We start from the raw sequence: 26589 nt of genomic DNA, 5'->3' as shown, positions 1-26589 counted from the left end.
AATTAAAATTATTCTTAAAGTTAGCATTAGAACTACTTCTTGCCGTACAGCACAACGCTTTAGAGCCAAGTCGACGAGCAAACCTTCAGCACGTCGGCGAACTGCAACTGGATGACGTCGGGCTGAGGAAATGCCCTTTCGAACCTCCTCAACTTGTCGAGGGTCAGCGGTTCGTCTTCCCCGCCCACGTCGTTGTCCCCGGGCACAAACACCAACTGTGGCGGCAGAGCAACGGGACAAATCAGAGAACTGGTTCGCGGAGCTCCGTGCTCAAGTCGCGGTGCCGTCCCTGGGAGCCGCGGCCCACGCCGAGGATCACTGGACGCGCCCCGACCTCTCGACTCCAACCGAGTTTCCACGCCGTGTAACAGCATTCTATGTTTCACGTTTTTTTTAGTCACCTTTACCATAAACTTATCATTCATCTACCTCAAAAATTATTTTATTGCAGCACACAATCAGTGTCAAAATCCAATTTCAAATTTTAAGAGGTGACACAAAACCAGAGGATTTCAGGTGGTATCAAATGCCTCCCGTTAAACATAGTTTGAAATTTTGAAAGAAAAAGATGATGCTTTTTAACACATTTCAGAAATCGCAAGAAAATAATATTTTTTATACACAATAAATACATACACCACACATAACACGTTAAAAACATGCCTATTTTATCAAGCATGTCAGAAATTTTCTTAATTTTTACAATTATGCAATATTCTTTTTATAAATAACACATTTATAACATACAAGCTGATGAGTTGCATATTGTAAAATAATTATGTATAAACTTTGTTTAAAGATGTGTCATCACTCATCCGGTTGGTGTACGACTGGTTCCCAAGAAGCACATTAGATCACTTGTAAGCAAGAATTTTTTTTTTATGTTTTTAAAATAAACTATTTTTTGACGTGACGTCTAATTAATCGATGAATGCAGACTGCATGCACGAAAAAGTGTCTCGTTACGCACATTGTCCCGTTACGCTCATTGTACACTTGCGCCGCATCTATCTCTCTTCCACTCGATTGGAACAACCATCGATTTGACTTTTTCGAGGCACATTAAACTTGAAACACTCCTATTCGTTTCCTACTTTTCCTATCATCGTTCTATCCTTAACAGAATAACACAGATTGGAAGAAGTTAAATAGCAAACATGTATAAAAGTTATAGTTAAAATAATCTGTTCATTAAAATAATAAACATATTTGAATTAATGAGTGCAAATAAAAGTAAATTTATCAATTAAATTGTAGATTTCATTTCACTCCTTCTTTGTATCCATACAAAATAGTGATAATTCAATAAAAACGATTCAATTTTATTCATAAAAGTATGCAATCTTTTCATCAATGTTTTGTTATGATGTTGTTACGTTAAACTATTGTCCGTAAACCGACTTTACAGACAACCAATTTTTTTCCCCTCAAATTTCAAACTGAAAAGCAATTTTGACTTGTATGCGAGCCGACTAATATTCAGGGCAACACATATATCTAATGTGCGAATATTAACTGAAACGATGGGTCAAAAAAAAAAAATGCAAGCTAACTAAACGCTGCTGTGACACCCGGCACCGTTACAGCTTATTTTGGGGTTTTTCCACGAATTTCATGACCAGTCCCGTAGTTCTGTTACTTTTCGAAGTCTCTGGGAACCCGGGAACACGGTACTGTGCGAGGGAGACGACCCGGGAGTCACCTGCACGCCGGGGTCCACGCGGAACACGCTGTGGAACCTGCGGAGGTACCGGCCGAACTCCTCGTCGCTGGCGATGCTGCCCTCGTCCATGAGGTCCCCCAGGAACACGACCGCGTCCGGGCGCACGTGGGCCACCGCGCTGCTGAACGTTCTCGACAGGTACCTGTCGGGCGACACGGGGTACCACCTCACCAAACATGGCAGTTGCACTTCACAGCCAAATATCACTGCTTGTTATGCTTGGAGCATCTATGTTCATATCTGCAACATTTACATATTCTTTAATGATCATGATTGTCAAGAGGGGCTTGATATTTTAAACACCCAAGATTGCTGGGATGAATCTCCGTTTACAGACAATATTTGGCATACAACATTACCCTCTGTAACGCCAGAGATAATTCTATGCTCTCCCATTGATACTTGCAGCAGTGATTAAATTTAACCTTCATAAAATAAGAAATCTGAGAATTTTTTTTTTAAATTTAATTAAATTGATATTAATGTCTAGTCAACAGCAAGGTGATAAGAGATGATACCAGACACAAGTAAGTCTTGGATATTATAAACATAACGGACCATGGTCTAAACTACACTGTCCCACCACTTACATTAAATGATTTGCGAAAACTGCTACGGACGGACTGGGTAAATCAATGAATAAGAGCTTAACATCTTGCTGACCTCTGGTTCGTAACAAAACAGTGAGGGGTGATGACTGATGAGACAATAATCAGGCAGTCACGGACTAAATGTGCTTAGGAAAATGGTGTAGCTGCTGTGTGTCACTTGCGAAAGACCTCTGTGTGATCTCGATGGGAACTGAACCCCGGATGGGACGCGAGTAACATGACCACGCAACCGAACCATTGTGGTCCTCTAGGTTACAGGTGCCGGAAGGTGATCAGTAGAGACCGGAAAAATTTGCGGGTTCAATGACCTCCAGGATGGACTCCAATATCCTCTACACACTCGGGCAAATGCCAACTGTACATCGGCCGCTGACTTGTGGGTCGTCTCGACTGGGTAACCTGTGATTCGACACTTCTATGAGTGAGGGTCTCTAATTGGCCCTCAGTCCTCCAGATTAACAGTGAACCAATGGCAGAAGCCGCACTAAGGTGTAATTAGTTGAATTTTAGCATAACACGAAATGAACCCGCGACTTTTTCCGGTCTCTAGTGCCCAGTGAACGGCAGGGTTAAGGAGCTGGCCGGCCGGAGCGACGGGGCCCACCTGTCGCAGTCCCAGCGGGTGAGGGCGCCCTTGGGGAAGGGGGCCTCGTACTGCTCGCCCAGCAGCTGGGGGTCTGCCACCAGGAGCAGCACGAGGCAGCGGGCGCCCTCGCAGTGCAGCCGCGGCCACCAGAGCCACGCCTGCAGCCAGTAGCTCAGCACCTCGGTGTAGAGCACCGCCGAGGCCAGCACCGCCAGCATCACCTTGCCGCGGCTCCTCCTGCACACACCACCACCCATTCTTCTGCTTCCCTCCCGACCATTCAATCTACAACTTCCAAACGCACAAAATAAAAAATTAAAAAAATACTCAAGACTGTAAAAATTATCAAGACTATAGTTGTAAACATGATCTGTGCGTACTTATAAGATCTCCTATGAGTTATATTAAAAATCGACATTAATTTTTTGTCTTATCAGGCCGAACCTCAAGCATTAAAAAAAAATTTCCAAACTCGACCGGGAATCTTGCCCCCCCCCCCTCTGCCCCTACCCTCAGTCGAAAGGGGCGGTGCACCAGTACAGGTCTCGTGCATACCCGTCTCGTTTTACACTTAATACTGCTTTCCTGTGGTCCCACATCTGGGGCGGAGAAATGATTTTACTGTGTGGAAGGATACTATGGAGAATTTCAAAATACCCTTTTAAAATAGTATTTAAAGTTTGATAACAGAAACAAAAAGTAGCTGGGATGGGAGAAGTTGCAGAGGAGAAGGGTAAAAAGGCAGCTAGGAATGATAGGAAATATGTTGTTTAGAGGGCGGTACAGAGGGAGGAGAGACTATGCATGGAAGATACAGAATGAGTGGAAACTAACAGAAAAATTGGAACACTAATCCTGGTGAGGACAGGAAATGGGATGGAGTGGTTTGTTTGAGGTGAGAGGTGTGAAGCACATAAGGAGAAACCTTAAAGGAATGGGAGACAGAAGTGGGAGGATAACTCCTACCTACTTTCCAACAAACACTGGTAAGCCCCTACTGTAGTTTTTTTATAATCCACAATGTCATTTTAGCACCAAGAAAAAAAATAATGGAAAAATATTGTAAGTTTAGAGTTGTCACAGTCTCTACAAAAAAATAAAGTTCCTCAGTACAAGATGACATTAAAAGATAAATTTCAAGTTTAGTGCCCTTTTCATGATGAAAATAATAATATTATTTGTATGGTAATCTACAACACTAAAGAACTATCTCTATTCTTCCTGAAAATCATTTTAAAATTCCTATTGGTTTTTTAAGAAATTGCTGTTTCTAGGTTACATTGGGTAGCCTGTGCAGTGACGCGGCTGTGGCCATGATGTGGTTTATTTTTATTAGCATAGCTGAGACTGTTTTCTTTGAGAGAAAGGGCTGATTGTTGTCACCAACCTACTGTTTGCTTGATACTACCTGCAACTTGATCTTGTGGTTCTCCAGAGATTCTTATGAACAAAGTGTAGTCAAGGCTGTTTTATAAAAAAATTGTAATATTTAATGCCAGTAACTCAAGACTGTTTCCATCCTAATTAGTTTTTTTAACCTAATTGTTTTGACAACAATTAAGAGTGGAAAACAGTCTTGGCCCGAGCCATAATGTACCGATATTAAACATCCCTTTCTTTCTGAAAACAGCCTCGGCTACACAGTATTCCTAAGAACTCTGGAGAACCACAGCATCATGATCAACTACTTAGAATCAAGTAAACAGCAGGGCAGCATCAACAATCAGGCCAATCTTTTAATGAAAAGTCTCAGATATGTTATAAATAAACAACACAAACCTACGCCACTATAGCAAGCACAGGTGATCAGACCAATTTCTATATATAATTTTTTTATATTATTTATAATTTGTTACATGCTTATCTACAGCTTATAGACTTGGAAAACAGTCTCTGCTACACTAATAAAAAATAAAGCAAACATACAAACAGGCTACCTAATGTAACCTATAAACAGTAATTTCTCAGAAATCAGTAGGATTTTTAAAACTCTTTTCAGGTAAAATACACGAATGTATGTAGTATTCCTGAACACCATTGTTGGGATTTAGGTAATAATTTTTGGTAAATATTTACCTAATTTTTTTTTTACGGACAAGTCGCTAACCTTGAAATTTAATAATTTTGATTATATAGAAACACACAGAAAGTGTCTAGCTAAAACAGAAGATATTTTTAAAAATATCTATATAAAAGTACTCAGTTGTGCTAATCACTACAACAATGTCCAACATAACCTTGTAACAGCATACTAAAAAATAATTTTTAAGAATCGTATTTGTAATTTTTACTGTTCTGCATTTTTGCCGCTTGCTATTTTCTACGAAACTACAAAACATTTAAAATAAACAATCAACATATATTACTGTGTCATTTTAATGCATTACAATTACCTAAACTTTTGAAATTTAACCATTGAAAGTTTTTTTGGACGGCAATGACGAGATAAAAGTTAAAAAATTGTAAATTCATGCGAATATTTTTTATTAAAAATAATTATATATCTTTTCCACGGTTACGATCGTAAATAAAAACTCATCACAGCTGACGCGCTATAGAACAACGAACAACGATCTGTTACTGCTAATCTAGCTCTTTATTCATGACAGATACTTTGCTTTCACCACACAATTCCTATAGACACATGACCGGAATTTAATATCAAAAGACGCCATCATGCTACGTCCAAAATATTCCTAAACAAGTGATTGAACACATTTGATGATGATTACTAAGTATGAATTAAAATTGCCAAAAAAAAAAAAAAAATAGCGATTTCCTTCGAATACAGTTCTTAAAACCCGTTTCCCAAAGGCAACCGAACCACCTCAAAGAAAGTTTTGAGTCCTGCGCTGACACAAAAAAGATGAAAAACAGCTGTACACAGTAGCCATGTAGTATGTAATACATGCATGGGGAGGATTTTTCAGAGTTTTCAGAAGGAGAAATGCTGAGCAATAAAATTGCTTTTTTGGGGGGTTTGAGGGGGTGCGGTCAGGGGCGCAACAACTTGGGGGGGGGGCAAGGGTATTTTGCCCCCTCCCCCCTCCAGACAGCCGTGAAGTGGGGGCAAACGGGGGCAAATAAAGTGCTGTGTAATCAATTTTTAGATAATAAAACTGCTTAAATAGCACCATTTTCCACCTTGAAATACAAATTTTTCCCGGGGGAGGACCCCCGGACCACCCAATTCAATAGGGGGGATCGATGATTCTTTATAAAAAGGTATGTTGCCAACCCTTTGGAAATTTAGTTGTTGCGCCCCTGGGTGCGGATCACTATCGTATCGAAAGACTACCATAATGAGAGTATTCCGCCAGGCCTCTTCAAAAAAGGCAGAAAAGTACCATAACGGAAATCTGCCATAACTTTAAAGGACGAGGCGGAATTCTGCCATATTTTCTTATACACTCCGTGAATGAGTACAGCTTCTTTTTTCTCGAAGGGGTGTTAAGAATACATCGCCAGGTAGCGCTGTTAACACCCTAGTTGTTTCTTAGGTTAACTTAAAACTACAGATAGCGTTTCTGTAGTTCCAGTTATAAATCAACTCAACAGATCGCACACTAATAGTGCCATCGCCCGGGGTCTCATGCTCGAGACTGGGCGTGTGTCCTAGCAGATATGTGGCTTTTAGGTGTTTCTTCGGGTGGGCGCCAGGCTAGCTGCTCTAACCATGATGTGGATATGGGTGTTTGGCCCCTTGTGTGGTCTACTAGGGTCGTCGGCGGTACTTACAACAAATAATGTACACTGGTTTTCTGAGACATCTTTTAATTGCGCAGCGCACACTGATTGGGCATAGCCTGCCCTGTAAGAATGTTTGCAATTACATACGGAGTGACACGACACGTTACAAATTAAGTTACACGATACCTTACAAAGGAAGTTACACGACACATTCCACTGTAAAACTACGTAGGTTGAAAGGCACTGCTTCTTACGTGATACCCTAATGCCTGTCTCGGTTGGGGTGGCGATTGGAGGCGGCCAATCACGTAAATTACAAGCCGAGCGGAGGCCAGGCTCACCTGTGTGAGCCACAGTCTGAATTAAATTTAGCGAACAAGTCAGTTATGCGGTTGATATCGGCACTCGTGTACCTGACACATTTGACGCCGTCCCCGTTGCCTGATCTGGATTTTACGTGAATTAGAAATGTTTTGATTAACTTTGCTCTCAAGGGCGGGGTTCCTGGCCTCGTGGCTGCAGGCAGGGATGCGTCGACAAAGGACTCCCCGGGCTGTTATGGCCTCCCAGGACGCCTTATTAATAAAAACACACACGTACTTTTAGCTGGTTTATTCCGTCGCACACTTTACACGTTACACGCTCACGTAACTGGCCGCTTCATCGTCGACCTAAGCTCCACGCACGCCACCCTCTGTTGGCGGACTTGTTACGGCCACACGGTAGCCCGGTGGCAAGTACGTTGATAGGGGTTGTTCCCGGCGATTTGCGAAGGGGATGCTCGGGCGAGCGGTAAGTCTGTTCCTACCTACGTGAAAGCCTGCGGAACGCAACGTGAAATGCGTGGGCGACTGGTCATACAAAATTACTGAATACAAAACACTACACCAGTCACTGTGGTTAGTCCCGGGTGTCCCACACAGATGGTTATACAATGGCGGCTACTCTGCGTGGTGGCTGGGGCCACGTTACGCTGGGTACGGACGCGGCGGAATCCGGCAGGATATCGCGCTCGCGACCGTGGCACGTCCCAGTTAATGACTCGTCTTAACACTTAGGTTCGCATTTGGCGCAGTGCCGCCCCGCATGGGCGAAGAACTATTTCCCGAGGTGGGGTTTCACTAGCGTGAGGCGCAGGTGCCATGAGGGGTCACCTAATTGATTACGTAGCACACGAAAAGCCCGGTATCGGGCTACACATTATATTAAAGGACCGTGCGAAATCTCGAACGGCCGTTTCGGGTCGACCGGGGAGCTGAATAAAACGGTTTGACTATATTTACCTATTGTAGTGACTGGTGAAGTTGGCGCGAAAGTTGAGAGCTTCCCGTGCGTGGGCTGCCGGCCCTGGCGAGTGCTGGATGGCGACTGACTAACCTCCCTGGCCGCCGGGGCCAGGGAGGGGGGAAATTCCGCGGGAAACTGCGGAGCGCGGGAAGATGATTTCGGCCAGTTTTGTGAATGATACCAATTTACATAATGATTATTAAATTAGCATTAATTATTAGTGATTTTACAAGTACTAGTTTTTGTTTATCTTATCAAATGCATGAACAAATTATTTAGTTGCGCAGTGCCACACCCAGCCAGGCGCTTTGCACACGTAGGAGGCCGTGACTGACGTCACGCCGTTCGGGGCACTGCACTATGTTGCACGCACGGGCGCGTTCGAGGCGCGGCACTGATCAGGTGTTGAGGACACATAACGGCCTGTGCTCTCAGAGGGAGCACTGACGGCGGCGTCACATTAAATAAAGTTTTGAGTACTCAGCAGTTGGCCCGTGCTGTTAAGTGACTACATTGTGGGTCTAAGTCACACGTGAGTAAGACGTTAAGCAGCCGGACTAAGTCCTGCACTGTAAAAGGACGCGGGGATAATTAAGAAAAAGGGTTAGGACGATGAGTTTGACGTCGTCTGGCCGACGACCACCCCAGAGCCCGACCTGCACCCGCCAGTATACGCTCCCGCTAACGGAACACACCCCTGGCCATGGCCCACCCGAGTCAGGCGACCCGAACAGCAATTAAAGACAAAGCCGCGGAAACCTGAGTAGACAAGAGAAGAACCGTACCCATTCCTCCTGAAACATTAAATGAGGATTTTAGCGACAATAAAATTTCTTCCAGACACACCCGTTTGGAGTCTAGCGTAATGAGGTCACGCCTGGCGCGAGAGAGGCCGAGCCTCCCTCGGACGCCATGCCAGTTCGGCAGTTCAGCGCAGCTCATGGACCGGGGCGGACCTACGTCCCACGGAGAGGCAACATCCTTTGTCTACATTGAAAGTAACGTCCGGTAACTATAGCCATTAATTAACCAAACCCCTTTTATTATTTAACCTCTCCGTGAGTACCCGGTCCCTTTTTTCGGTCCCGGACCTAATCCGGCCGCATCAACTTAAGGACACCCCGCACCACACTTGGTCAACGGGGCTGCTCTTCAGCATACGGCACGGGCCGTCTCCCGCAACGTACGGAACTTTGTTTAAGGTCACGCGCACGGCGCTGACCACAAACCCGCAAGGGAACTTGGACAAACTTAATTTCGGTGCGTGTTTCACCACAGTGGGCACAACACCCGCGCCGAGACATTTGCATACGGGATTGGCCGTCTCCAATCGCCCGCCCCTTAATTCAGTGTATTTTTGTATCCCGTATTTTGTACTGCTAACTTACGTTACCCGAGTAACGAGTGCCACGTAACTTGTGCGCGCCCCCTTAATCCAGTGTATTTTTGTATCCCGTGTTTTGTATTGCTAACTTACGTTACCCGAGTAACGAGTGCCACGTAACCTGTACGCGCCCCCTTAATTCAGTGTATTTTGTGTCCCGCCTTTGTGTTACGAAATTACGTTACCTACGTACCCAGTGAGACGTCTGAGACATAACAGCATCCGAGGCCACGTAACGCGGAACACAAACAATAAGGCGCCACGGAATAACAAGTGAAAACCCCCCGGGGACCTCTGTAGAGTGTTGTATCGTGTACGACTCGCTCCTCTGAATAAAAGGTACGACACCACCACCTCAACTCCACGTCTCTTATTTAAAATCATCTCACGCAACACCGCCGCCGGCCCTAGTGGGCCACGCAGGGGCACATACATCCACGACCCCAAATTCACGACTAGAAACGAGCTAGTCTGGCGCCCACCCGGACAACACAGATCAAGAACCGCCTTTTCCCACTAGGAGCCACACCGGGACTCGAGCCCGAGACCCCGGACGACGGCAAGTTAAGTTACCAGAATGAACAGTTCAGTGAAGACAAAAATGTAGCTCTCCGTGGAACACTAGGTCCGCCCCGGTTCGCGAGTCGCGCAGTACTAGCGTCTGGCCCTGGCGTGAGGGAGGGGGTAAGTGCTCTCTCGCGCCAAGGTTCCTAAAGTGCCATTATTCGAAAAGTATGAAACATGAGTAAGTTATGATTGTACACAAATTCTATTAATAATTAGTTATAGGCAAATTAGGCGACAGAAGGCCTATAATAATTATGATAATGAAATTTATGTAAAATTATGTTTGAAAATCTGAGTCACGCTAGAGACTGTTCATTACTTGTTGACTACTCTAGTAATTGCTTATGCGTAAAAACGTGGAGGCCTAATTTGGTAGACATAACACTACACTGGATTAAAACAGAAGGCCACAAGGGGGACACTCACGCTCATAGATGAACATGTTCCCGCGGGAGTGACCCGGGCACTCCTGAATTGCACTTTGTCCAGACGGGGTTGGGAAATTATATAAAAATCACTGGTGAGTGGCATCTAATAATTATGTCTGAGGGTCAAGCGGTATGGTGGTTAAGTGATGTGGCAACAGTTTTACCTTAGAGTTGGGAGGTTTGCCTGACTCGGGTTGGTTTGGCTAGGGGTGTGTTCTGTTAGCGGGGTCAGATGCTGGCCGTTGCAGGTCGGGCTTAAGGCGGCCTTCGGCCGGACGATTTCAATAGATACAAATGTTTCCAAAAAATGAGTAATAGGAAGCAGCACTGTATACTTATAACCGCGATTTGAAAAATAAAAATATGGTAGTTTTTAATTATGGCATTTTTCCTCCTGTTTTTATGGGGGGTGATGGAAGAATGCCATACTGGAAGAGTACCATAATGCTATTCCGCCTGGGGGCGATGGAAAACTAACATAAGTTAAAATGTGACCATACAGTCCTAATACTCGAATGACATGAGTAAATTATGTCTATTATCTTAGAAAGAATTTTTATAAATAAGCAGCAACAAAGTCTCGTGATTCTAATTAATGTTTTAACTTCAGGCCACCAGTTAAAATAAAATAAGAATTTGTTCGTTACCGAGGTTACTTGTTAATGACACACAAAACTACAGTAAACTCGTGGAATAACATCATGTCAATGTTAAAGAAGACTGCTGATAGTCGCTCTACCACTCTGGTTCTGGTGTAGAGCGCCTGCCTTGTGACTTGTAAGACCCGGGTTCGCGCCCTGGCTCCTCCAAGGCGGATTGCCCAGACAAAATGGTGGCATTTTCTCTGGTAGGAATACAATCCCTTGTAACAAGTCAGGCTACCAAAGAAAGGGTGGGTGGAACAGAAAAAAACCTTCCAGGTGGCTTCCAAATGGTGAGACCATTTCTTTTCTTGGGCTCCCCATGTGGTGGTCATTCCGGGAGTGATGCCCTTTTTATTATACAATAAGCTTTATTACCAATTTTTGTGGGTTCGGACAAAATGACTCGGTTTGGATTAAGAATTCCAACTTGCAATTACAGAATAATCTACAAATATTCATTGGTAAAACTTTTGTAATCTACACATTTATTTTGTATCCACCATTTTAGTTTCGGTTTAAGATTTCTGTGAATACCTACTAAAGTAATTAATTGGTTAACACGAACTGTATAAATCTTTATATGTGTATCGTGTTGTTTCGTGTTTTGTCGCATTGATGCGTAGGTCAGGTGTTTTTCTTGTTATTTTATGTCTTAATTCGTTTTGCCGTCACCCGACCTATGTGAAAGGCCCGGGGGGTACCTGACGGGCGCTACGGGCGTCGCGGTGCTCTTGTTGTCCGGAGGGGCGCCAGGCTAGCGGGCTACTAGGCCGTTGGTGTTGGGTCGTGGGTACTCTACCCCCGCGTGCCCCGCCAGGTACACGGCTTGAATCTACCCTGAATGGCTCTCCCTTGATTGTGAAGGCCGCTCGGCCGTGTGGAGGACGGGAGACTCCGGAAAATTAGTATACACGAGTTGGTGAGAATTACCTTTAATCTAGTCCCGCTACAAAACACTCTCACCAACACTTGGCGACGTCTAGCCGTTACACAATTAACACAGAAAAAACATAACACTACGCGACACTAATGGTTACCGCGGCAGTCTCGCGGGACGCGGGTCGATGCTCGCTGGAGACGGCCAGCGCCGAACATTAACGGGTGCAGGGGGGGCTCTATGAGCGGGCTCCTAAATTCGGCGAAACACTTACGTGAGTGATACGATCTGCAGCGCGGTATCACGATGAAGACGGTTGGGATAGGCCCGGTTCCGTAAAATACGCGCCGAGTCGACGTGGGCAGCTTATGAATTAAAAAGAGGTTTAAATTTAAATATTTAGTGCAGAATAAAATGATCACAGAAAGAAAGCTTGGATGCTGCCCACGGACACACGTCTGTTCCCGGCGCGGAGTGGTTCGAGACTGCCGGACATGGCCGCCTCGCAAGGAAGTGAAACTTTTTCTTTGTGAGTCGGCGTCAAAAAACTTATATTAACTTAATTTGCTCTATTATAAGCTAAAAACACATTCCAGGTGCTCAATTAAAAGGTAGCACCTGGTAATTGTGTGCTTAAGGCTTAACAACTGTTTTATAGTAGTATTTAATTGTTTGAATTGTGGCATCAAGTTGGCGACTGTAAATTTATCAACATATTGTCTCACTGTGAGCTGTTTTAGTTGGATTTCTTCTAATCTGACACGATCATAGTCACGGGCATTTTAATTAAGGCCAGTTATTTAGTTTGTCTGCAACTAAGAAAGTGCTCTGTGCCATGTGTTTGGCACCTGTATGAGCACCAGCGTATTTAATTCCTATAAGAATTTATGTAAAGTCATAATATTCAAAAATGAAAGTGTGTCATTTAGTATGCATGTGACCCCTTAAGAGTACCTGGTTTGATGAACACCTTAATATCTTTTGCAGCCCCAGGCCACTTTTAATATGTAGTGCTCACTGAGAAACATTGCCACACAACCCCCCATAACCCATTAAACTCACCTGTGGTTGGCGCAAGAAAATACCAATCTATGAGTCCTGCAAGGTGCTTATCCAAGTCTAACACATCTCTGGTATCTCTCAGAAAAACCAGAGAGACAGTGATACTGTCAAAGTACATCCAACTTCTACTAGCTATCCAGACTAGTACCGGAGCTATGCCCTGTTAACCGCATCCGCCCATCAAAGGTGAGGGGTCTCCTATGAATGCTATCTAAGTGATAAGAGATACCAACTGCCAGTGCAAATCCAACACCTTGTGACCCAGACATTGTAGAGGGAACCTAAGAAGGGCCACCCTGCACTAATACCAGATTTTTTATGACACTTGCAGGCTTGTCCTGACTGTTAAACCTTGAGCTAACACATTCACTGCCTCGATCCATCCCATGTGGTCACCTCGGAGACTGGAAACCCAAAGGACCAGCTCCTCAGACATCCTAAGGACTCCAGCTCTCCGGAGCTTACAGCTTTTAAGATCCAGTTGTGGCCCTTTGCAGAGTAGAAGCACATGATACTGACAGTTTATTAGTTAACAATTTTCTCAAGGCCCATTTTCTGGTATGTCCTACACTTGAAAGCAAGCAGTGCTTTTTTAAGGCATGCACATGGCATCCTCTTGATATGCTAGGAAGGTGCCTCCTGACACTAAACTAGCTAGCGACTGGAAATTTACATGTCTTGAGAAGATTCAAGACTATTTCTTTAAGCATTTGACATAATTTTCTTGGAAATGCTAAGTTATTATTTATTAGTTAGACATGACAGCTCCTTCTGTTTGTACGGATTCACTATTGATCAAGGTCCTCCAGGGTGTGTAAATTTTATTTATGGTCCGATCCAGAAAGCAAAATTCACATGCAATATTTTTCAGCATTCTAAGTTGCAAATTTAACTTGCAAAATTTCTGCCATCTATGGACATGATACATTATTATTAATTGTTCTAGTGGGGAGAAACAAACGCGAGACTAAAATTCTTGTTCCTATGGCACTGCATTATAAAAAAAAAGTATGTTGCTGTAGGTACCCAATTATGGTACCCAAAACCCATAAATAATGCATATATGCATATTTATAAATAAGTGCAGTCTTCTGATTTCTTGTTGGAACCACGAAACTTATCCTGCAACATGCAGAACTGTCATAAACTATGATTTAGATGGTTAGATACATTGCGTTAGGAATTGTCAGGAGATTACATGCCGTGACGTAGTTGAAGCCACTTTTCTTTTACCTCACCATGGTAGTTATGCCATGCTCAAAATATTGCTTGGCCATGTCTGATATTGGTTAATAAGTATGAATAAGTATATCCATAGTTAAACACATCATAAAATACAGTCGTTCCAAACATTTTATACATTGCAAACACTACACTTCAGCCAATGGTGTGGACAGCAGACCATGTGCTGAAGGGGAAAAAAAAAGACTTTGTCTGGTCATCACGTAATCATGCAGACGTGACCACTCCCTGGTTACATACAGTAGTTACTGAATCCTGGTAACTGTTAACTTTTTAACCTGTTACAGCACAGTTCAGTTGCCCTTATCTGTTCATATTCCACAGTACACACCATGGAATCATTTTGAGAAATCTGTCCGGGTTGTTTCATTGAGGGGATGATGGTAACTGTTAACTTGTTAACCTGTTACAGCACAGTTCAGTTGCCAGTATCTGTTCACATTCCATAGTATACACCACAAGACTCGCTTTGAGTCCCAGGGTGTGACGGCAAGGGGGCAGCCTGTGGCCCGACGACGACGAGGAGAGTCCCGCCGGTGTCCGCGCGGAGGGGGCTAGCTAGACACGCCCCGCAGCAGGTGGTCGCCGAGCCCGGAGACGGCGTCGCAGTGCTGGTCGGTGACGATGAGCACGACGAGCCCCAGCACGACGAGCGCCAGCACGACCGCCGCGCACAGCAGGAGCTTCTCGCGCCGGGTCATGCGCGCGAAGAAGCAGTACTGCTCCCTCATCACACTGCGGAACACAGTGGGTCGTCACCACAACGCCGAAATACCATAACGCCGACTGTCAAAATTGACCACAACGCCATCAGCTAGAAAACTGCTGCTGTGTACCAATGAACGAATCTGTGTGTGTTTCTTAAATGTACCTTAACGCCGAAATACCACAATCAAACCTAACCTTACCTAACCTAGCCTATCCTAGCCTAACCTAACCTAAGCTGTATCCGAATAGTGGCCTAATGGATCCCTTAGCTAAGGGATTCATAGATAGTGCATCGTAATGGACGCAGCCATCTTTGAGTTGTATCCGAATTCTCACAAGGATGTCGATGCATCCTCTCATGCATCCACTAATTCGAGATTTTTAGGGATGTGACTCTCGCATCCACTGATATGTCCATACATCCCTTAGCTTTGTTATTGTGAACATAACCCTTAAAGAGCGAACGTGTGATACGAAATAGTTAATCAAAATGGATTTTGAACTAGAAGATAAACACGTGAAATGTAACTATGGTATTTATAAATACTTATACCATAAGTATATGTTTACGTAATTCACATAAACAATAAATTAATTTGATATGCAGGAACAACAATTCCCCGATTCAAATTTTCTTCCATATTTCTATTCCCAACGATAATTTAAATCATCCAAAATTGTTTACAATTTTGAATGTTCATTACGTTTTACTGGCCCATGTCATGAATATAAAATGCCAATCCACATTAGTACAATGACAAACCAACAGGTAGTGCTAGTTGTAAAACAATTCGGATATCGTACATCCTTTAGAATGCATCCTTTAAAATGTGGGTGCATTTGTTTAGGGATGTAGGGATGTGAACTTAGACGCATCCCTAGGTATTCGGATACAGCCATTGTCTAACCTAACCTAGTCTAACCTAACCTAACCTTTGTGGCAGTCCTGCAATGACATTTCTCAGCGTTAGTGTATTTCGGCGTTGTGGTACACAGCAGTTTTCTAGCTGTCGGCATTGTGGTCAATTTGGCGTTTCGGCGTTGTGGTATTTCGGCGTTGTGGTGCGTCCCCGAACACAGTTACTTACAACTCTTAGGGCCGGTATTCCACATGGGTCTCGGTGTTGAACATGCTACACCTGTGCCCCAAGTGCACGACAGGACACGGCCAGTCCCTTATTTTTAGGGCACGGATTGTAGTTTCCTATCCGTTGCCGATCTGTTGCTCGAATTCCGCGCATGCGCAGAGCTCGCTGTTTCGTTTGTTTCGTCCAGATGGCGGACCGTCATCTGATGCAATTAACTCGTAAGTATTCAATTTCGTAAACATCGGTGGATGTACCAAGTGTATTGTTGTGCCAAATAAAACTTACTGGTAGCGAAACTATTTTGGAATACACTTTAATGATCATAACAAGAAATAATCGTGACTTAAAGTACTTGAGAGGTTTAAAAGCCCACTATTTAATTAGCGCTGATAGTGCTGCTATCTGTAGGATATTTGGCGTAGCAAATATATCGATGGTTCCCAAACATCCGCTAGAATGCATTGAAATCAGTTTCTAGCCTCGCGCAGGGCACAGTTTATTAAAATGGTTGCTTTTTCGTCACCTAACAGGGGTTGCGTTCGGACACATTCTGGTAAACGGCCGCTAGTTAGGTTACAGTTGTATCCCAACAAGGCAGTGCTTATGCGCTACCTTACCCGAAAGTCTTGGATTACCGACCCTCAGGACTGGTTCAGTGACCTCCAGGATGACCTCCGCAGTTCCCTGAACACTCGAGCGAAGCTATCCGTTCATTGTCTGCTCGCTTGAGAGATGTCTTAACAGGTTCGCCCATGATTCATATTCAATACTTCTCCGTTCTCCGGGTTGCCTCTATGACACACAGTGCAAACTAGAATGGCGTATGTCCAAAATAATTAATTAAATCAATCTCCCCCTTTGCAAGTATCATTAAAAGAAAAAAAAATTTGTTTGCTAGGCTCTGATTGACTACTGTCTAGATTTACATTTCATTTCCAATGTCAATTTTTTCTAAACAGTAAAGATAAGAGTTCTTGATTTTATCTTTACGAGGTCAGTCGCATAGCGGTCCGTAAGAAGCTAAGCACATAGCAGCATTGAATATATATAATGTATAGAAGTCGCGAGCCCAGGTTAAATTTTCTGTCCGGTTTCTTAGAAGAATTGTTGTAGTTCCAAGCTCCGCCGCTGCGATCGCTTTCATCGCTGGGTATCGGCCGTATACGCCCCTGGCGGTATTTGGCAGAACTAGGTTAACCAGCCCAGTCGTGACATCATCCTTCACCCCCCCCCCCCCCCCTCGAAAATCCCAGACCAACGATTCAAATTACCCGGCAGGTCTTATCAACATCGTTAGGCGACCTTGAAGAGGAGCTTCCCTTACCGTCGTTTGAGAATGATGAAATCCCAAAAGAAGCTAGCCACGGAAATCACTGAATGATGGGATTCTGTACCCGAGTGAAGTGAAAATTAGCTATTAAAACTTTGTATTGGGCCAATAGTCAGTGTTACGTTCAAAATATGGTTTTATTTTAAAAGTAAAATACTTATTTAAACTATATTTCGCGTTTGTACAAATTTACTTTTAGATATTGGCAAGGAAAATCAACATACCTTAAACAACCTTCTCTTATTCAACGTTATCTATTAAGTAGTAAAAGGGGTAGATATTATTTTTAAAAATAAAAAAAAAATGTAACCCACTGAATCAGTATTGGCAAGATATATATAAATTCAATATTAAAATAAGCACATTAAAATTTTTTGTAATTAACTTTTTTCGGTAATAAAAATTCAGGATGATTTTGGTTTAATTGGTTTACGTATATTGCTATATTTTCTAAATCACATAGAAAAGGGAAAATAGTGCATCAGTGAAAATTCAAAAATTTAGTTTAAGTAATACTAGCCATACCAAAAGATCAATATGCGAGATAAGAAATTTGGTAACTGCTCTACATTTCAAATAAAAATGCACTGGTTTCATTAATACTGAAATGTATGCGTAATAAGGCATATTATGTTATTATACTAAGCATGACTATAACTAAAAAAATTACAGTAATTTAAAACGATGGCAGTCTTAACATACAATAAGTGCGCGAGTCTTAGTTTATTTTTTAATTGGCTTCTTCGTCAGATGGAAAAGAGTTAAGATTTCATCAAGGAAAAATATATTCTCAAAGTCACTAAACCGGGAGATAGAAAATAAGGTAGGTACTTAATTTTAAATAAAAGTTAAAATAGACTTACGCTAAACCAATTAAAAATAAGTCGTAAAAATATTTTTATTTATTAAATATGTTCTATACTTGACAGTTCTTTATGTATAATTCTTCAAAAATCTTTGAAATTTAATACATATTTTCTTAAAATGGTAGAATATCAGCAATACCCGGAAATTACGTGAGCAAAGCCACGGGTTATTAGATACACTTTTATTATAAAATAAAAACAATTATGCATTTGTAGTTCACGAATGTGATATTTTGTTTATTGCTTCACAACATTCATTTGCCAGTCTCAAATTTCATTGTACCACTTGTCAGAAATGTCACCAAAAATGAGAGATAGTTTTTTTTGACGAATTTAAATTACGAGGAAACCTTTCGCAAGACTTTTTTCTTCGCAGTAGTCACTGGGACACCATTAATTTAAATCCACTAAGATAATAAAATTGTATGTATAATGATTTGTTTTTGTATATTTATATAACTTTCCAACCATTTTTTAATGATTTTCATGTGAATAAAAACTTGTAAAGCATTTTAATTAACTGTGTCATAATACTTCTGATTAGATGGAAATACAAACTTTTCATCAGTAATATACGATGATAAAAATATTTATTATTGCAAAATAATATTCACTGTTCAAATGCAAATTTAAATAGATTATTCATACATGTTTCCTGCTAATTAATGGTTTAAAATAATAATTTTTTAATATAAAATCATTTTTCTCTTGTGTTAAAATGGGCTGCTAAAATGAGGAATTATAAATATGTCACTTACTAAGTCCGTGCACAGATTTACACAAAACAGCAATGTAAATAATCTTTTTTGGTAGTTTCTAATTTTGTGCCCTGGATAACATGAATTTGGTTTAATTTATACCAAAGTGAATTTTTTGAACAACTTAAATTGATGTCATAAATAAATATTTATTTTATATTAAAAATCCACAAACAGTTTTTAAAATATAATATTTATCACGCCAGATGGAATAATAAACAAAAAATAGCTCTTATATGTTGTCTGTGTTTAAAGAATTGTATTATATTTCATGGAAATAATATTTACCTTTCGGTTATTAAAAGAAAATATATTTGTATTCAAAATACTTGCGCATCGTTTTTACGAGCATAAAGGCCGGGATACATTCGCAATAGCACGCAAACAGCACACAGATAGCACACACGCACAGAGATAGCACAGAGCTTGATGCTACATTCACGCACAACACAACACAAAATAATACCGGAAGCATTCAAAAAAGTTTTTTAAATGTAAAACTCCCGTTCACAATTTTGGTCACTGAAGTTGGCATACGTGACGTTTGTTTAGATTCGTGTGTTGTTATTGTGGTACGGTTTTCGTTAAACCCAGAAATATTTTAAATATTTCAAAGTTTACGTACAAAACACAATGAGCATTCAAAAATATATATCACTGTTTATTTCAAATCCGGCTTCTTTAACACATTCAGACACAGACTTCCAAGCATTTAATTTAGCTTCTTCATTTTTGTATCCTGCGGATCCCCTGTCATACAAAATATTTTTACTTTCTATTACAGCTAGCAAAAAGCTATCAAATGTGCCTTCCATTTTTATGTTATCGCGTGTTTGAAAACAATAACAAACTACTCAAGTCAAGAGCACCAATACTTTCGTGACAATTGTTCTTTTATAAGCCCACTCGAGTAGTACTTAAACTGTTTGCTGATTAGCTACCACCATGGTCGCGCACAGAAAATAACCTAAAAGTTAAAAGTTAATGAACTTTCTGTGCGCCGATCCTGTGCTATTTTTCTATGCGCGTGCTATTTGCCAATGTGGCAGCTCATATATAATAGTGTATGTTGAACTTCCGTGCGTCTGTGCTGTTTGCTTGCTATTGCGAATGTAGCCCGGGCTTAACTTGTGTATCTAACCTCAAAGCAAGGAATATAAAGAGTGGGAACTCAATGCTATAACAAACACTCTTATTTTCTTTGGAGATCCGGGAAATGTGCGTTATTTATAAGCAACTTAACATAGTAAATCGTTAACTTTTCAGATCTATGTTGGCAAAATTGATTTTTTTTTGTGGTCATTCGCTACTGGGAATATTCACCATATAACGTTTAAGATTATTTATTTTGAATAACGAAACAACCAAAACATTATGTAAAAATGCTTCATCTTATGTTAAAAAAATTATAAACTGCATAGCCACAAAGTATGACATCATACCATTAGTTTCTGTTACTAATAACAACACGTGCACGCGTTTGAACAGTCATCGCAGCCATAGTTGTTTCATAGCTACCAAAATCATTCAACGTTGTCAAGAATTATTCCAAATTATGTTTTGCCATTTTACTCAATGCGCCACTCTGTTAACACACAGAGGCGTAGCCAGGGGGGGGGGGGTTAGGGGTTCAAACCCCCCCCCCCCCCCCCCCTTAGCACCAAATATTTAATTAATTTCTTATTCATCACTCAAACAATTTCGTATTAAAATTAATAAAAATTTTAACATTACTATATTTAAATTTATGTACCGAAAACTGCTAAAATGGCACTATTTTACACCTTAAAATCCAAATTTTCCCGGGGGAGGACCCCCGGACACCCCGCTTTAATACGGGGGGGGGGGGGGGCCTGGGGGCGTCATGCTTCTTAACACCCCCCATACACAAATCCTGGCTACGCCACTGTTAACACAACATTTTATAAATTCTGAACTACGAATGTCAGTGGGAATGTACACTATACTGTACATTCCAATCTGATACGCTTTAAGAAATTTCTGTACTTTTATTATTATTAAAACTTAATTTTTGATGTTGGCATCTTTTAACCGCACTTTTTTTTTTTTTTTTTTTTTTTTTTTTTCCGGTGGCCGTACTCCTCCAATTCAGTTGCGCCCGCCGGTATCTAAGCGCTCGGATTTCAACAAAAGGCACCGCCTCTCGATAGAGTGAAACCCAGTTTTGCACTGTTTTTCATGAAAAAAATCCCGTAAAAAATAATGATGATAAAAAATTCACCGAAAACAAGAATGAATCCAAAAAAACTGCATTAAACCAAAATACCCCATTGCATGAATCGTTTAAAGAACGAAACTCTTTGTATCTAGCGTATTATATAATTATAAACCAGATTTTTTCAAACACCCTTTTGCAAATGACGCAAGATGCAAAGACGCAACGTACGCATCTACCAACTTTCAGCTTCTTGTCCTCTCGGCTTGCGTTCCCGCCTTCCATATCTGAAGTGAGGTGTTCCAAAACCTTATAAAGACGCATACGTTATCTGCATAGAAGTCTGCGATTTTTTTTTTCTTTCGATATATGCATCACGTTTTGACTTGTTAAACTATCTGTAGAGTCCCGCTAATCCTGACTTGTTGACACTCAGACCTTGTGCGAATGACCGAAAGTCTGGATTAAACGGAATTGGTCTTAAAATTCACGGAATTTAAAATCCATGTCCAAGCAATTTAATCACGAATATGAACTTTTCCAAAGAAATGCTAGTATAATACGTACATAAACACGACATAAATAGCAAACAACATAAATATAAATCTCCCGAGAGATTGTTGGCAGCACTAATTTGGGTTAGATATTCGGACGGACGGAAGAAGTCCAGTTGTAAATCTCTTGGCTGGTGCGCAGAGCTTCAGGAACAACAACGGGATGTGAAAACTACTCGAGATATCCTATTGGGGGTTTGTTTACGAAAATAAATTAAGAATTCACTGGGGGCCGATAAGTAGTTCTGTACCCGACCAAGTTTTTAAACGGTATTTTTTAGAAGAGCTAAAGTACGTGATATCAGAGTAATTTTGTAAGTATGAAACCACCGTTACAATTATCTTTGAAAGATTTGTGCAATGGGAGTGCATGACTTGATGTAAGCTATTGGACATACGCCATTGCTAAGCACATGTATGTATGTCTTAGTCCATTTTTCTTTGTTTTTCTTTTTTGTTGACCATATTCCTGTTATGGAATATTATGTGGTGTTTACATCCTGTTGACAACAGCAATTTTTTTCTGCTTAATTTCTGTTTTTTTTTTTTGCTTTTTTTTTTTTTGTAGTTTTCTTCGGGAGTGCGTCGTTTGCCCTACAGGCGTTTGCCCTAAACGCATTTTCGAAGCATATTCTCGCATTCCTCATTCCAAACAGACGTTTGCCCTAAAAGCGTTTGCCCTAAAGGTGTTTGTCCTAAAGTCGTTTGCCCTACAGGCGTTTGCCCTAAAGGCATTTGCACAAAATGTTTGATAATCACATTCGGAACAAGCTCCGGCATTTGCCCTAAAGGCGTTTGCCCTAAAAGAAGTTTTTCGACAGTCATTTGCTCTACAGGCGTTTGCCCTACAGGCGTTTGCCCGAAAAGTTTGCGAATTTTCAATAATCCGAAAATTAATGCTTGCCGGCGTTTGCCCTAAAGTCGTTTGCCCTACAGGCGTTTGCCCTACGAACCTTTTCAAAGATAGATGTCCTTACGTGTGTCGCCCCTGTTGACAAATGTTGGAACCATTCTCCAAATGAGTACAAAGTACAACATTCACAAATTAGATGGCAGCACATACAGTTTGCTTTTCCAACGTTGAAGTCTACGAATGCAGCTGGTAATTGAACCTTACAACAGATGGTGCGCCAATCTCAGTGACTGGATTGTATTTTTTAAATCATTTTTCAACAGAGAAGTTGATGTAATATTTCCCAAGGTGGGGGGGGGGGGGGGGGGTTAACTAGCGAACGAATTAACTTAATTTAATATTGCTGCTATATATAAAAATAAGTGTTAACAAAAGGAGCTTACAAATTTTTATTATCCTTACCTGCTGGAATTTTCACTTAAAGTCGTCCTTAAAACGATGACCCTAAAATAATTTAAGGCAGAGGATTATACATATGCATTTATAAAAAAAAAACATTTTCAGTGTTTAAAAGTTACTGTTAAAATAGCCTCCGTGAACTTCATGCCTATTTTCAATTTTTATATAACATGTGCCCAACTGAATCTGTCGTTTTATTAATATGTTTCTAGAATGCGGTGAAAATACTTCCATCGAGAGTGTGCATATTTTGCTAATTCGCCCAGACCATCTAAAGCTTAACCCCTAATAAGTTTTATGGGAACAAGTGAAGTATAATAAATTACCTACACACAGACACAGCGAGGCTCTTTTCAGCGTAAATGTTACATGGCAGGACAAGATTCAAGAAAGGTTTAGCTTGGGAGAAGAGTCCTTTCAGGAGCCCTGGTTCAATACACAAGAAAGTCATTCGTAAAAAGATTCGACATGGCACAACTCGGCGTAAACTGGCTTACCAAGAAGACAGTCGGTTGATACTAAAACGGCGTGAACTCCAATCGACTAAACCAAATGTTGACTATGGATCCTCATCAGGGCAAGTTACTGATGTACAAGGGTGTGATCTTCCTGAAAATTAACTATTAAGTAAGTGTGAACATTACATCGCGTCACTACAAGTCACTTTGGAAGAAGGAAGGAATATTGTGGAACAAACAAATATGCATACAATTCCGCAAGGAAAGTCGTTCTGTGTGCGGTGGGCTAGTCACATTATTATTATTGAGAAATACCATTACGTATTTTCATTATTTTATTTAGGGAATACAAGTGGAATCCACTATGGAAATATGGGAAACATTATGGATATATTTTTATATATACTATATTACGGATATAGCCTATTTTAAGAATCATGCCAACCAATGACTATTATCGGCCAACTCTTATAACTGAACGTCAAAGTGATCCAACACAAATATTACAAACTAAATGCAAATTATGGAAAACCCAGAACAAAACGAACTGGAATACTTCTTCATTGTGTTATTCAGCTGTATGTTGTGTATACATTCCAAAATAAAATAGTATGAACAATATGTAGGAGTTAAACCGCATTAGTACTATTATGCTAATAAAGTAAATGTTTAACAGCTAGTATTCGCATTATTTACCTATATGCTCGTAATATTTTAAGTAATCATAGTGTAATGCGCGTCTGACAGTTGAAATTGAAATAAGCAAAGCTCCGGAAAAAAAGTTTAACCTTTTTCCAGCAATATTTTTGTTGAATCGCCAATACTGTTTTTTATTATACTATTTTTTTTTGGTCGAATACCTTACATCACCTAATGTTCCGAAATATTTTACAGAAAAAATATTCGATAACATTGAACTTAGGGCAGGGAACCATCTGCTGGTGAATTTAGGAAGTTCATACCACATATATTCCCACCAAACCTCGATATAGGCTTACATAAGTGCCATCTAGCGACGGTTTTGTAAACTTTGCATTTAGAGGGAAAACATTTATTGAGGTATTGCTACCTACGGAGAAAATATAAACTACAAGAACACCGTTTGAATCGATACATAATTGAAAAAACCTACATTACCCAAAATAACCTAAACTTCGTTTACCCTAAAGTCATTTGCCCTACAGGCGTTTGCCCTAAAGGCATTTGCCCTACAGGCGTTTGCCCTACAGGCATTTGCCCTAAAGGCGTTTGCACAAAATGTTTGATAATCCCATTCGGACCAAGTTCCGGCATTTACCCTAAAGGCGTTTGTCCTAAAATAAGTTTTTCGACAGTCGTTTGCCCTACAGGCATTTGCCCTACAGGCGTCTGCCCTAAAAGTTGGTGTGGTTTCGTTAATCCAAACTATAAGTGCTTGCCGGCGTTTGCCCTACAGTCGTTTGCACTAAACGGCATTTGCCCTAGAGTCGTTTGCCCTACAGGCATTTGCCCTACGTTTAGGGCAAACGCCTGTAGGGCAAACGATGTGTACCCGTTTTCTTCTACAGAGATACATGTGCTTAGCAATGGCGTATGTCCAAAAGCTCACATCAAGTGATACCTTTTGAAAGCACTTGGGGACTTGCATCTACATTTCCCCGCCGTATAACGTCACGGTCACAGCTGCGGCGTGGACGGGGAGACCGAGACTGATAGCCAATGGGAGGCGGGCCGACTCACGTGCTGGGGGCGAGGCTGGCGCTGCTGACTGGCTGGCCGAATGCTGCGTCCAGCTGTATGGTGGCCACCTTCACGCCGGGAGGAGGCTGCGTGCTGCCCACGTAGTCCTTCTGCAACACGACCCCGCGTCGAGCTCGGCTGGCGCAGAGCAGCGGCCCTACGGCTCTACACCCTTGCGGGACCCTGCTCGCGGCTGTCTTCTTTTCTATTGGACGCCCTCCCCCGGACATTTTCAAACATTCTTACTCTTTCATACCTTTTTGATATCACCTGGAACTTCAATATCGACGATGGTTTTGCTAATTTGTCTTAGGATTAAATAATCCTCGGGTCAGTAATAAAATCTTTGAAAGTTTTTCTAATACGAAATAATGAACTGAAATTAAAGTTAAAAAAAAAAAAAAAACGACCGAAAATGCAGTCATGGGTAACTGTCGACGGAAGTGAAAAACTTAAAAAACTTTGTTTTTATATTGTGTAATTTGACAACATTTCTACGTCAAATGCACGTAAGAAAATGATTTTGGTATTATGTCACTAGCATGTAGGTGACGCGGTGACCCGTAAGTTTTTTGCCCCTACCAAAAATCGGTCAACGCGGCTAAAGATGTTTTCACTTAAAAAAAAAAAAATTCCATTAAGGGAGATTAGGCCTTGCCATCTTGAAATTTGCAATACTTTGATACCATATGCAATAAGGTTTCCGTGCTTTTTATTATTTTGTGTGACATGGCACAGGACTTAGCTTTGGCTACATGTTGAAGTCAACACGTGTGAACTGGTGGGATTATCATCAATTGGAAATAATAATTTATATACTCGCGGAGCTTATAAACTTGGAGCCTGTTAGTAAACATGTGGTCTGGGAGATATTATCTACGCCTTGGCATGCCAAAAAAAAATTGAGATGAATATTTCGAAATTAGAACTATAGCATAAAGATGTAAAACTGCAAGTTGACGGGGCATAATCCCGAAAGGCGCGGCCTGGAGTTGCCTGGAGTTGCCTGGACCACCACCAGCGCTTCTGCCGGACTGTCGGAAGTACATACATTTTAAAATAGAACACCAAAACAACATTAATATAAAATATAATTTAGTCCAAGCGCGTCGCCAGGGGGGGTAGTGGGGGCAGTTGCCCCCCCCTCCTAGAGCCCTAGAGATTCAAAAAAATGTAGCCAAACGCAAAAAAAAATACATACTTTTACCACAACTTGCTCCCCCCCCCCCCCCCCCCAGGCCATCGGCTGGCGACGCCCTTGATTTTGTCTGCAACAAGCTGTTTCACACTGTACGGCACAAGAGAAACCTCAGTGACGGACAGAGAGACGAATACAAAAGCACACAGGCAACAATACCGACATAATGGGCACATCTGTGCGTCCTGTTAGTCGCTGTGTTGTCCTCGGTGTTAACTGTTCTTGTTGCGACTGTCTCGTCCTTGTAAGCCCAATTTTTTTTTAATGCTGCGATGTGTTTTGGCTGATTCATTCCACGGAATTCTCTGTGCTTTCTATGCG

The 26589-nt window shown here is 41.4% G+C and overlaps 1 protein-coding gene across 6 annotated transcripts in view; it reads right to left on the bottom strand.

Moving 5' to 3' along the window:
• The window catches only part of LOC134539289 (metallophosphoesterase 1), a 162982-nt gene that overhangs the window by 9425 nt on the left and 126968 nt on the right, over window positions 1-26589 (bottom strand). For 3 of the 6 annotated variants that reach the window (XM_063381176.1, XM_063381178.1, XM_063381180.1), the window contains exons 3-5: window positions 2939-3157; window positions 1703-1865; window positions 84-215 (exon numbers count right to left, since the gene is read on the bottom strand). In XM_063381176.1, coding sequence (XP_063237246.1) covers window positions 84-215; window positions 1703-1865; window positions 2939-3157 — 514 coding nt within the window. Of the gene's footprint in view, window positions 1-83; window positions 216-1702; window positions 1866-2938; window positions 3158-4996; window positions 5287-5313; window positions 5639-25070; window positions 25181-26589 lie in introns of those variants that run through there. The other 3 variants (XM_063381177.1, XM_063381181.1, XM_063381182.1) reach the window with 3 other exon arrangements.

Source organism: Bacillus rossius, chromosome 15, assembly GCF_032445375.1.
Source record: "Bacillus rossius redtenbacheri isolate Brsri chromosome 15, Brsri_v3, whole genome shotgun sequence".
Lineage (NCBI taxonomy): Eukaryota > Metazoa > Arthropoda > Insecta > Phasmatodea > Bacillidae > Bacillus > Bacillus rossius.
This window is presented reverse-complemented; position numbering and strand designations above follow the sequence as displayed.